Genomic DNA, 13,295 nt, shown 5'->3' with positions numbered 1-13,295 from the left:
TAAATGTCATATTTAGACTTGGCTCCAAGGCATCTGATTATATATGTAAATAATAAATAATAAAATAAAATTTTTATTTATACCCCGCCCTTCCGAACGATCAGGGCGGCTAACAAAATGCACCAAAGTGCAAACAGCAAACAGATTAAAAACACATATAAAAACAACAATCCTTAAAAACAATAAAAAAACCCTTAGCCCAACCTCACGGCCACGAGAGAGGAGGGAGGCCCACAGGATATTTAGACGGGGAATGCCTGATTAAATAGGAAGGTTTAGAGACCCTTCCTAAATTGGGCCAGGGTGGTAGATGAGCGGAGCTCCGTGGGCAGCGTATTCCAAAGGGCTGGGGCAGCTGTGGAAAAGGATCTTCTGGCAGTTGCAGCCAACTTAGCCCCAGGCACCTTCAGGAGTTGCTGCCCAGATGTTCTGAGGGTGCGAGGCGGAATGTACGGGGAGAGGCGGTCCTTTAGGTATCCTGGGCCCAAGCCATTTAGGGCTTTATAGGTAATAACCAACACCTTATATTGAGCTCGGAAGCGGATGGGCAGCCAATGGAGATCTTTAAGCACAGGTGTTATATGGCTGGTCCTGGGAGCACCAGTGACCAGCCGCGCTGCCATGTTCTGCACCATTTGGAGCTTCCGAGTTTGGTATAAGGGTTGCCCCATGTAGAGTACATTGCAGAAATCCAATCTCGAAGTTACCAGAGCGTGTACAACAGTTTCAAGGTCCCTCTGGGCCAGGTATGGGCGCAGCTGGCGAATCAGCCGAAGCTGATAACAGGTACTCTTGACCGTCGCATTCACCTGAGCAGTCAGGTGAAGGGACGAGTCAAGAAGCACCCCCAGACTGCGCACGGAGTCCTTCACGGGGAGCGTGACCCCATTCAGGACAGGTGGAACCACCGTCATTCCTGGACCAGGGGAACCTATCACTAGTACCTCCGTTTTCTCTGGATTAAGTTTGAGTCGGTTTTCCCTCATCCAGCCCATTACTGACTCTAGACAGGCCTCGAGAGGAGAGACGCCATCCCCAGTCACTGCACCAGTCGGAGACATAGAGAAAATGATTTGGGTGTCATCATTAATTTAAAATCCAGCTAAAGATTTGAGTTGCATTCAGATGATTTTCCAAAATGCAGTTTGTGTGTTTCTTCCTTCCTTCCTCCATGGTTCAATAATAAGTGAGAATAATATTGTTTTAGTGTTATTTCTTTAGGTAAAAAACAAACCAAAAAAGGTAAAAACTACAATTGAACATCAGAACTAGCTTAATTTTTTCCCCACTTCAATTTAATAGCAAACCATAGTCTGCCATTATATGGATCAGACTTAGAAAATGCTCAAATCAGAATTTGTCCACGAACAGGACCTATTTTCAGTATGTCTCAACTATGTAGGCTTAATTTTGGTCTATTATTTGCATACCTTCTAGGAAATCTCTGTGGCCTCACTGAACTACAAACTCCTGAGCCATGCTAGTGAACTGCATCAGTGCACAACAGGGCACAGTGCAAGGTGTCGCACTGCCCAACAGGGACTATCATTGCGCATTAGGATGCATTGCGTATTGGGACATATTGTGTAGTGACCGTGCTGTTCTCTTTACTTGAGCAATGGTTCCCCGTGGTGTAGCTCCATCTCCATTTCCCTCATGAGAATAAAAACGTTGTACAAAGGCACAATTCAACTTTACACAATCATAAATCACTTTATGATAAAATAATTTCCCCATAGAAGGCTGACCTATATCTGCTGTGATCCATTATCGCTAATGCAGGATGGGTTTATGGGAGTTGTAGTCCAAAACATCTGGAGGGCCAAAATTGTCCAACTGCTGTTGTAGTGTTGCTTTTGTTATTCTCTGAGGTTTGGGATACAAGAGGAATGGATCATGTTATTGTTGATCTGAAACAGTGGGTGTAGATAATGTTTTCTCTCTCTAGTCTGTATTTCTTAACCAGTTAAGATGTTGCTTTAGTGCCAGGACTGTACAAATACTTTTATTACTGTCTCTGATCTGTAACCCTACAATAGCAATGTGTGTCTCTGATAGACAGGTAATTAAAGGTGCAAGCAGGGTTTGCCTTCTCTGGGTGCTTGAGAATTGTAGGATATAGAATTGCCTGAAAAAAAGAGGGGGGGGGGGAATAGATTGTTGGGCTGTAAGCACTTGTAGGCCAAAACCTGAACAAATGAATGAAAACCTTTCACCTTGGCTCTCCTTTTCTTTGGACAAAAGCTATACAGCTCAGAACGTATGACTACTTTCCTTATTATTTGATAGGAGTCCAGCATTCATGGCCCTAGGTGTGGGGAAATTTGAAATATTATAGAAGGCTTTTAATAGCATGAGGAATTTTGTCCATCAGATTTGATGTGTATGTCAGTATGGTTTAAGGCAATATAGTTTAATTGTATTTCAACTAAATATAATTTGGATTGTGAGATCAGCCCCAAAATGGACTCCAAAATCATGGGTCAACTTATATATGGGGCAGTAAGTTAATACGCCTTGTAAAGTTCATAAAAGAAGTGTCCACCCTTCCTTCATAGCCAGGGATCTTTAAACAGCTCCCCATTTGAGTCCCCCCCACTCCTCTCTCTGTGTGTGTCTTATTCCTCAGCCTTCCCTTGCAGCCAGAGCTAACAAACAACTAGTGAGACAAGGGAGATGGAGAGAGGGAGAGTTTGTCTCCCTGTTTGAATCCCTGCGTGCCCTCCTCTGTGTGTATGTGTTATCCCTCAGTCTTCCTTCATAGCCAGAGCTAACAAACAGCTGCTGAGACAAGGGAGAGAGAGATAGTATGCCGAGGCTTGTACTCCATTTTGAAAGCCATGAGCTTTGGAAATGCTGATGGTGAAAGGAAGAGAGAGAGGGGGGTTGTACCCCATTTTGCAAGCCATAAGCCTTGGAAATCCTTGTAGTAAAGGGAAAAGAGAAAGAGAGAGAGGTCTGTACCCCGTTTTGCAAACCATGAGCCTTGGCAATCCTGGTGGTAAAGGGAAAAGAGAGAGGGGGTGGTGTTGTACCCTGTTTTGCAAGCCATGAGCCTTGGAAATTCTAGTGGTGAAGGAAGGGGGAGTGTGTGTGTGTGTGTGTGTGTGTGTGTGTGTGTGCACGCGCGCATATGCTGAGGCTTCTTCTCATTTTCCATGCTGAGACTGTGGCCCTTGGGGGAGGTCCAGAGAAGGAGGGAGGGAAGTGGTGCTTTGTTTCTCCCTTTAGATCTTTTGTAACATGCCCCAGTGTTTGACCCTCGACTTATCCACGGGTCATATCAAAATTCATAATTTTGGCCCCCAAAACTGCCCTCGTCTTATACATGAGGTCAACTTATACATGAATATAAACGGTATTTCTCCTATCTGCTTAAGTTGAATCAGTTTAAAATAAGGTGTGTATGTTTTGTTCCCACAGCAATGTTTTCCAAAGAAACTTCCAATGTCTCAGTCAGTGCCTCAGATCTATATCCAGGTTAAAGAATTCATTTATGCAAGCCTTAAATTTTCAGAGTCACTTCATCGTAGGTAAGCATTTCCAAAATCTGTTTTTGTATATAAAAATCTTAGGCGGGATACAGGCGGCCTTGTTTTGCTGCACGAGGAAGCCATAGTGGACAAACCGCGTGGCTACCTTGCGCAGCAAAAAGAACCCGCAAAAAGAAAGCTCTTTATGTGGTGCCATTGTGATGCCGCAGTGCACTGATGGCACACTCGTGGTGTCACAATGACTCTGAGGCATGCGTACGCTAGGCGTCTGTCATGTCAAAATGGTGGCGCCCATTTGTACAGGGCGCAGCCATTTTAACACCCTCGTCATGTGCTAGGGGTGAGGCATGTATGGGTGGTGCACCCTCAGCCAACTGTCTAGATCAGGCCAACCTGGAACTATTTTGCCTGTATTTCAAAACAAGCAGATAATGAAGGGCTATAGACCAGTAGTACAGCATATACTTTGCTAAAATCTCAAATACAGTCATTGACATCTCCAGGTAATGTGGGGAAAGAGAATTCTACCTGAACTCCTGGAGTATTGCTGTTAGTCAGTGCAAGCAATAATAAGCTGGATGGTCTAACTTGGTGTTAGACACTTTTGCTTGTTCACAGAAAACCACACTTAAGGGTATAAGATACAGCTCAGTAGGAGAAATATGTGCAGAAACTACAAGTTCACATCTCTAGGTAGAGCTGAAACACTGCAAAGCTGCTGTCAGTCAGTGTTCACCAAGAATGGGAAAATGTGGCCTTCCAGTTGTTTTTGCAGCTCTCATAATCTTTCATCATTAGCTATGGCCACTGATGGGAGCTGCAGGCCAAACCCATTTGGGTTAGCCATATTTGCCCATATGGCTCCATGAGCTAACTTGGTTTGAAGCTGCTTCCCGTGTTCCTATCAGTTAACAATGCGATACGATGCTTTGTATTAAACATACACGACTGTATTACCATATAAAGAAACAACAGATTGCTAATGCAAATAGCCTTTAGCCTCATTGAGATAGTCTTTAGGACTGTGATGGGAGTGACAGTGGCATAGAATAAACTAGGCACTCTATTGTGGAACTCTAAACATGAATCCACATACCTAATCAAAGAGGTCCCCCATTCTGTATACTAACAGTATACTTACTTGAGTGCTTTAGAAGTTACTTGCCCTTTGTTTTTTGTATCCATTGTGTGTTTTTTAAAAATAAAAAGTGGTATATATTCAAACTCTCCTCAAACACAATTTATTTTTGTGGCAGTATGGATTTGGGTTTCAATTGATTGATATTGTCTGCCTGCTTGATCGTCACCGTGTTTGTTTTTCTCTCCATTTAACATTAGATTTTTGTTTTTAAAGCTATCCAAAATAGTGAGAAACCCAGCTTCTAGCAAGTGAAGTAAATTTCAATACAACAGAACTATTGCCATCAAAGTCTTCCATTTTAGCTAGTTTCAAAAGCATTGGTAGGTTTTAATTGGCTGAAACATATAGGTCCAGTTTACTTGCTGAAATCTGGAAGCAATTTCCAGTTTGTCATCAAGCTGTGTGCTCTGTTGACAATTGTAAATTACTCTTCCTTCACACATACTGAACTAATAAGACATCTTTAAACAGTAACTAATCATGCAAATCCCCCTTTCCAAATTATATTGTATAACAAACAATATTATTTAAAGGTATTTAAATATTATTTAAAGGTATGTTGAAGTTTTAATGTTTGTTTTCATAGTACCTTTAAATGTTGTTTTTAGTTCAACAGAAATAGATGATATGCTTAGAAAATCTACAAATTTGCTCCTCACTAGAACTTTAAGCAGTTGTTTACAAAATCTCATCAAAAAGCCTCACATAGGTTTGACAGAGGTAAGTGTAAAGATATGCCTTCTAGTTTTGTATGTGTTATTGCGTGTAATCCACTGGTTTTTAGATTGTGTTCTGAAGGGAAAACTTGCCCAATTTGAGGTTCAAGAATGATCTTTCCTTTCAGTTCCTAGAAACTATGCTGCTCTTCTGAAGACTTCTTAGGGAGAAGTAATGGTGGGCAAGCTTCTTTGAAATGAAACTTGTCCACCATTGTGTAAGTATTATTTCCTTGCAAAGTATAGTCAGAGTTTGGAAAAGTTCCTTTTTTGGACTATAGCTCCCCCAGCCAACACAGCTATTATGTGCATTATGATAGGCAATATTTTACAGGCTCCAGGATCAGCACAAAATACTTTGCTCCCTGAGGTGGAGCAGAAAGTGGTGTCTCCATCCACCAGTTATTCACAAGCATCTCTCTCCAAACTTGGAGCAGAAATGATACCCAAAAACCAGACAAGTAATTTGGGCATATGAAATAGAAATTCCCACATGTATCATTCCCCAACACTAATAGTAAAAATACAGTAATCATAAATTAAAGAACTAAAAAAATTGCTTCTTTTTATGACACCCTGAAACCACTGTTGCCTCATTCTATCTAATGAAGGGACTGCCTATAACAAGTTGTCTGTCCTTACGAACTGTACTGTGTCCTCTGTGATATGAGAAATTTCTGCCTAAAAATTGACCCTAAAATTATTAGTCAACAGTAATACATCTTAGAAAAATCCTAAAAGAAGCACCATCCCCGATGCCCTACTCCCCCTGCCTTGGCAGTGATTTTTGAAAGAGCTGCCAGGCATGAGTGTGTATGTGTGTGTGTGTGTGAGATGATTCACTTCTCAGTCCGATGCAAAACCTTTCTCTTCTGTCCTTCCTTCTCCTTCTGCATCGGCCCTGCGAGCAAGCACCATATATTCCTCCAGTACCTTCCTTCTAAGTCCAGTGTTAATACCTTCTCTCATTCTCCTCCTCTCTCTCTGTCTAGATTGTCCCTGCCCAGCAAGCACTACATATCCGTCCAGTTCCTTTCTTCTAAGTCCGATGTTAAAAACTTTTCCATCCCTAAGTTTTACTCTCAACCTATTCACGGGTCATATCAGAATCCATGATTTTGACCCTAAAAACCTTCCCTTGACTTATACATGAAGTCAACTTGTATACAAGTATATACAGTAGATTATTGAGGTTCCTTAGTAGGTCAGTCAGTGTAGATCAGAAAATTGCCTCACAGTAGAAATTTGATTTAGCGTGATAATTTGCTGAATTTTGCAAGGTTTTCTTTTAAACATACGTTACTGTGGATAATGAGCATATTATGAATAACTGTGCCCAAAATAGATTTGTCTATTCCTGTGGTTGTCAAATTTTTATTTTCTTGGTGTTTTAGATTTCAATTCCCAGAAACCCCAGACATCTTGGCCAGGGGACAGGGATTCTGGGAGCTGACATCCAAAACATCTGGAGGACCAGATTTTGAATACCAGTGGTCTATTCTGTTACAGTCAAAGCAAATGCAATTATATAATTTAAATGCATTTTCTCATTATTTGTTTCTTTTTTGTGTTAAAGCTGGTGCAAATTATCATAAATACAACACATTTGGAGCAGGCATGTAAATATCTTGAGGACTTTATAACTAATATTACAAATATTTCTCAAGAGACTCTTCATACTGCAAGACTATATGGTCTTTCAACATTTAAGGTATGCAAGTTCTTTTAATTTTATACAAAAAATCCAGTTAAGGAAACCCAGTCCTTCTTCTCTGACAGTATCTTGCTTTGTTCTTATGTTTGGGGATGCATGTTATGAATTATACTAAAATTATACCAAAGTCATTATGAAATACCTCAGACCTCAGGGGCATAGTTTGAAACAAGTAAAAGAAATCATGCACAAATAGATAATGACTACATTGTCTTAGAGGGAAAGTATATGTAGTAAATAGAGGTACATGATGAGTTCATTATTATAAAAGAATAGTTGTCATCACTTTCAGAATACTGCCACAATTTAAAATGGTATAATCTCATTAAAGTTAATCCATTGTAAGCAGGGTACCACATATGTACTGATGGGATCATATTTGGAAGGAGACAACACTAAAATAAGTTGGTGCCTGGAGACACACCTACATATTTCTCATATTTAATCATACATGTTGATAGTTATCTAAGAGGTGAGGTTTTTAAATAGCAAAGGCTTTAATCAGATCCAACATGAGTCATTTTGTGAAATTTCCAAATGAAACACATTTAAGGAATGTTAGTTCTTTTACTCTTTTTTAGATTGCTAGAACGTAGCCTTACAGCCATGGATGGGCAACCTGCAACTCCAGCACTGTATGTGGCCCTGAGGGAGTTTCATTGCGCACTGCAGGTGCTCCAGCCCCTGCTGCCCAATTCTTTTCCCTGCAGCTCTCTTGTTGGACCTTTCCCCCCATAAGACCTGTGGCTCCTCCCCTGGCTGCCTCTGGGGCAGGACCAGCCCTTCCTTGAGGATCCATGCCCTCCAAGTGATTGAGTCTGGAATGCTGTCACAAACAATACATTCTTGTGTTGAAAATAAGGGTTAACACATCCTGAAACAGAAGTCTACTCATATCTCTGGGTTATATCGATACAAACACAACAAAAGGAAAAAAGTCTGTCAGAGAAGTCAGGAGGCCCCTATCCCAGAGGGCAAGATAAAGGGTTACTGACTCCTCAGACCTTTTCCATTTGGCCTTTTCATTACTCCCATAGTGTACCTCACACTCCATCATATATCTTTCACTAGAGGTCTTCACCAGTGGCCTGCATCCCCTTCCCCAGGGACACACGCTCCTCAGTAGCTGTTATGGATAAGTCCACGTCTCTGGCTTCTTTCCACCCTTTCACTCCTGCTATCATCTATTCTCCCCAGTCATTCCTTCTTTCCTCCAGCCAATATTTGCTGGGTTCCCTTCCTTCTCCTGGTCACCGTTGCCCCTCCTCCAGTCACCAGGCAACCTGGCCACCTTTCCCTGTCTTCCCTCGCCTCTCCCATCTCTTTTGTATCTTGCCTGTTCCAACTCACTTCACAGGGTTGATGCCCACCGGCCCTCCTCCTCCCTCTGAACCCCTTTACCTTCCTCCCAGCCCTCAGCCTGTCCTTCCGTTCCTTGGTCCATCTCCATTGTCCTGTCACTTCCTCATGTTCTGGCCCCTCCACTGATCTGCTCCAACCATCCGGGGCCCAACTCCTCTCTGTCCTTGTTTCTTCCCTCTCTCAGTGTTTCTTTTCCCCTTTTAACTTCCCCACCATCTCCCAAAGGACTACCCCTTGTTTTAAGGTTCCATCATACTGTCTCTCCCTTATCTGCTTCCAGCCATTTTGGGATGTTGCTAACATCCTCCCCTGTCGCCTTGTTCTCATAAGTCCAGTCGGGGTTAGCAAGCGGAGTGGCACACCCCAGCCCCATCTTTGGTCTGTCACAGAGCCTAAAATGATTTTTTGCTACTCTAGCCTGTCAAATGCTTTGATTTATCTCTCAGAAACGTCTTCAAAATGATATGACAGTATGAAGGTTCTGAACATTATTTATCAGTCCTGCTGACTGTACTTTGGGCTTTCTCACAGTATTAACTTTCTTGAAAAAACATTGAATACAGCTGGCTAGAGAGGTGGAAGACATTATAGTTCTGTAATTTCTCCCTCAAGAATCCTGTTGAGAGAGAAGCAACAAAGTAGGTTGAGCTAGCAGGAGAAAGAAAGAATTCTGCTCTGAAAGGGAAATTTAAGATCACAATGAAGTGGAGATGTGCATATGGGGGTCTGGGTGGCGAGGATGGGGGTATATATATATCTCTGTGTGTGCCTGCCTGCCTGCCTTTAGAAGAGAGGGGGTTTGGGAGGAGGTTGTATGTGTGTTTGTGTATATTTAAAGTGGGGGCGAGATGGAAAGGGAGGGCCTTTATACTCACCCACCATCAGCTCAATGTTGAGCCCAATTTAAGATTAGCTAGAATTGAGTGTGCCTTGACTCAGCATCCTCACTGATATTAGGGCTCCTGTCTGCACTGTCTGTTTGAAAAGCATAAATATAATAATTCTACAGCCAGGACTTGGAGTGAAATGTAGTCTCTGACCCCTTGTCTCTAAGAAGGCTTTCTCCTGGCTTTAGTTGTCTCTAAATCAGCCTTGGAGTATGGGGGAAAGTAGTATGTAACGCCCCCTGAGTACTCAAAGAATTCAATTTGTTTATTTATTTGGGAACAAATAGCTATGGAGAAGAAATAAGAGACATGTCTTGGTCCTTTGGAGTCTAGCCAATGCCAAGAGACCAGGAAATCTTTAACATTTTATTAATTTATTTCCACAGTGTGAAATGATTTGTAATGTATGTAAAAAAAACTTGCAAAAAAGTGTATTAGTCACTTCTATAAAAGTTATATCTTGAATTTCAAGTAATTACTTCATTGCGTATACACCCAAATAAGATAGGATTTCGCAGGCTAACAAACTAAACAGGATTATTCTTACTGCAAGTAGTTCTGTCTTCGGTACCTTTATTTTGTAACTTAATCTAAAAGTTAAATCTATCTAATTGCATCAATAATCGCTGTCATCAAGGTTAAAGAAGGACACAGAAATGATAAAGGAAAACTCAAAGGATTTGCTACTATGTATTTTTCTCCTGGGAACAATGTTCTGTATGAGGGGTTCTTTTTTTTTAACAACTATTAATTTTTTTAGCTAAGATAAGTCCAATAGTTAAAGAATAAATTACTTACGCTTGGCATTTTTCCTTGTGTTTGAGATCTACATATTTGAATTGCAGTCATGTGCAATCTTTTACGAACATCTGAATAAAAATGACCACATATTGGATTGTTTCCAGATTTAGGCATATGTAGCTAGGCTAGCACTAGTGGGATTTCCCATTTCTTTTTCTTGGAGTAGCTCCCCCAGCGTCCTGAAAATGTGAGTAGTAGATCTTGCTGAATGGAATGAATCCAGGGTAGGGGAGACTCTGGGTATAGATATCCTTCCTGAGCAGAATTCTTCCAACCATGGAATGCTGATTCTGGATCCAATCCAATCCAGAATGTAGTGCAGTAATCTAGATCTATAGTTTGAATGTCCCTTATCTGAAAATCCAAAATCCAAAATGTTTCAAAAACTGAAACTTTTTTCATAGGTGGCTGAGATAATGATACTTTTGCTTTCTGTTGGTTCATTGTACAAACTTTGTTTCATGTACAAATATATTTAAAATATGATATAAAATGGCCTTCAAACTATTTGTATAAGATGTTTTGGAAACATATTAATTTCGTGGTTAGACTTATGTCCCATCTCCAAGCTATCTCATTATGTATATGCAGACATTCCAAAATCCAAAAAAATCTGAAATCTGAAACACTTCCCATGCATTTCAAGTAAGGGGTATTCAACCTGTAATTCCAATTGGATTTACTCCCTGTGCCAAGCAATGTATTTTAAATGTAAGCTGTGCCATTCTGACAAGAGACAGATCACAGAAACTTTGGGGTCAATAATCTGGAAAACTTTGGGGAAGTTCACCTTTTAGTCAAAATCTTTTGGCAAACAACATCTATAATTAGTCAGTTTCTTTATCAGGACCACCCAAAATGCCTTGAGAGTGAAATTTTTCAAGTTCTCCAAACATCTTTGCCAGACTAGGTAGTACAAAGTAGGAGATAAGGAAGAAATAAGAAGTCTCCAAATTAGGCCAGATGTTGTGGTCATCGGAACTGCAGTTACACCAGATTTCAAGAAAGAGACTGTAGATGGAATAAGTCAGTGGTAGTAAGTGTTCAGATATAAGGTTTCATTGCATCTATCCTTATATAGAGGGACAAAGGGCTGATCGCCAGTCTCTAATTCTGAAAACACAACACATTTATCCCTTGTCTTGGACAAAATAGTGCAATATTGGGACAATAGAGCCAGAAGGCCTGCCTAGTGTATAGATTAATCAGTCACAACTTTGGAATGTTGAGGCAGGAGAAAGCAAAGGGACTTTCAACAGTCAGTTGAGTTAGACGAGCAAGTTGTTAGTTGGAGTTAGTTGGAGTTGGAAGCTGACATGGGAGCTGGAGAATTAAAAGAGTAAGAAATGGATGAAACATCTTGATGTTTGCTGTTATAAAGAAACCTTTTAATAAAGAATCTTTTCCTTGTTGTTCAAATTCTACATAGGTTGTTGCATTCAGGGAATTGACTCAGCCTCAACCACATGTAGTTACAAAACCTGAAAATACATGAGTTTTGGAGCTGCATTAGAGTCCTAGTAGTGAAATTCAAGGAAGACGTTTAAAAGGGGAGTAAGGTAGGTGACAGGACTGCTAAAAAGACAAACGGGTCCTAGAGCAAATCAGACCTGAACTCTCTCTATAAGCCAAGATGAGTAAACTTAGGCTGTTGTACTTTGGACATATGAGGGCATGACTCACTAGAAAAGACAGTAATGCTTGGTAAAGTAGAGACAGCAGGAAAAGAAGAAGACCACTTTCCACATGGACAGACTCAATCAAGGCAGCTCTATCTCTTGAGTCCCAAGATCTGAGAAGGGCAATTGATAATAAGGAAACTGGAGGTCTCTCATTTATGAGGTGGCCATGAGTCAAAGTCAGCTTGACAGCAGTTAACAACAACAGCCTGAAAGAGGTTTCTCTGACAAGCAGTTTCCCCAGTCAGCACAGAAGGGAGGTGCAAAGAAACATGACAGTCTTTATGTGAATGAAGCTACAGATTGAATTTTAGGAAGCCAAACTGTGAGTATCACCTAGAGGAAGCGAGAAATTATTATTTATTATTATATTTATTTATATCCCACCCTTCTCCCAGGATTGGGACTCAGGGCAGCTTACAACATTAAAAAAATATATACAGTTAAAAATGTACAAAAATAGTACATTAAAACAGGATTAAATTACTACAATAATTCAAACAAATTCAATGCTAAAATATAAAATACTTTAAAAAGATAAAAATGCTTAAAATACATTAAAACAATATAGTACCCCAGGCCATTTTAAAAAAGCATTCCGTTTTGAATACCTATCTAAAGAGGAATGAAACTCTCAATGCTAAAAGCCTCTTAGGAGATAGAAATAACTTCTTCCTCTGGTTGCAGATTCTGCCCAGAACAGTTGACTATGGTATTTTCCAAAGTGAATCTAAAACTTGTCATGCTAGATGATGAGAATTATAAAAACATTATTGGACATTACCTTTGTTAGGATGAGCTGCTTCATATGGCTTGAATAGCTGTATATTTGTGTACTCCTTGTTTGGCCTTTAACCTTAAATTGCAAAGGCCATAAACAACATGAGTCAGATGCTGTTGGTAAATGGGTACTATCATAACTCCTGTATTGGACACATTAGCCTAACTCTACTGGACTGATTCTACAGGTGGCTACATGTTCAGTGCACACACGAAGAAGCCTAATGGAGGTTGAAATGTCAATATTACATTTCTTGTAGTGCACAAGTATAGACAGAGCACATTTTTTGGTCTCCCTTTGCATTGAAATTTTCTGTTTACCTATCATCTGCACCACTTTTCTCTAATGAGCATTGTTAGCCAAGACTTTACTTGCACAGTAAAAGTAGTCTTTCAACACGAATGTCGAGTAGTAACCAAATGTAGGGGACTGTGCTTATCTCCATTACTAAGCCGAAGAGCCAATGTTGTCCTAAGACTACTCTGGTGGGCATGTGGCCAGCATGACTGCATCAAATGCTGTTATCTTCCCACTGAATTAGTACCTGTTTATCTACTCGCATTTGTATGTTTTCAGACTGCTGGGCTGGCAAAAGCTGGGACTAGTGACAGGAGCTCACCCCATCATGCAGCACTTAGGCCTTGAACTCCCAAAATTCTGTCAGAATTGATATCTTAACCACTAAGCCACTGCATCCCTTACTGTACTTATGCAGTACAG

The 13,295-nt window shown here is 40.6% G+C and overlaps 1 protein-coding gene across 4 annotated transcripts in view; it reads left to right on the top strand.

The window, feature by feature from the left end:
* EXOC6 (exocyst complex component 6) overlaps window positions 1–13,295 on the top strand; it is a 163,467-nt gene that overhangs the window by 97,794 nt on the left and 52,378 nt on the right. For all 4 annotated transcript variants that reach the window (XM_042459266.1, XM_042459267.1, XM_042459268.1 and 1 more), the window contains exons 15-17: window positions 3,424–3,533; window positions 5,244–5,355; window positions 6,928–7,062. In XM_042459266.1, the coding sequence (XP_042315200.1) occupies window positions 3,424–3,533; window positions 5,244–5,355; window positions 6,928–7,062 (357 nt within the window). The remainder of the gene's footprint in view (window positions 1–3,423; window positions 3,534–5,243; window positions 5,356–6,927; window positions 7,063–13,295) is intronic.

Source organism: Sceloporus undulatus, chromosome 3 (assembly GCF_019175285.1).
Source record: "Sceloporus undulatus isolate JIND9_A2432 ecotype Alabama chromosome 3, SceUnd_v1.1, whole genome shotgun sequence".
Taxonomy (NCBI): Eukaryota; Metazoa; Chordata; class Lepidosauria; order Squamata; family Phrynosomatidae; genus Sceloporus; species Sceloporus undulatus.
This window is presented reverse-complemented; position numbering and strand designations above follow the sequence as displayed.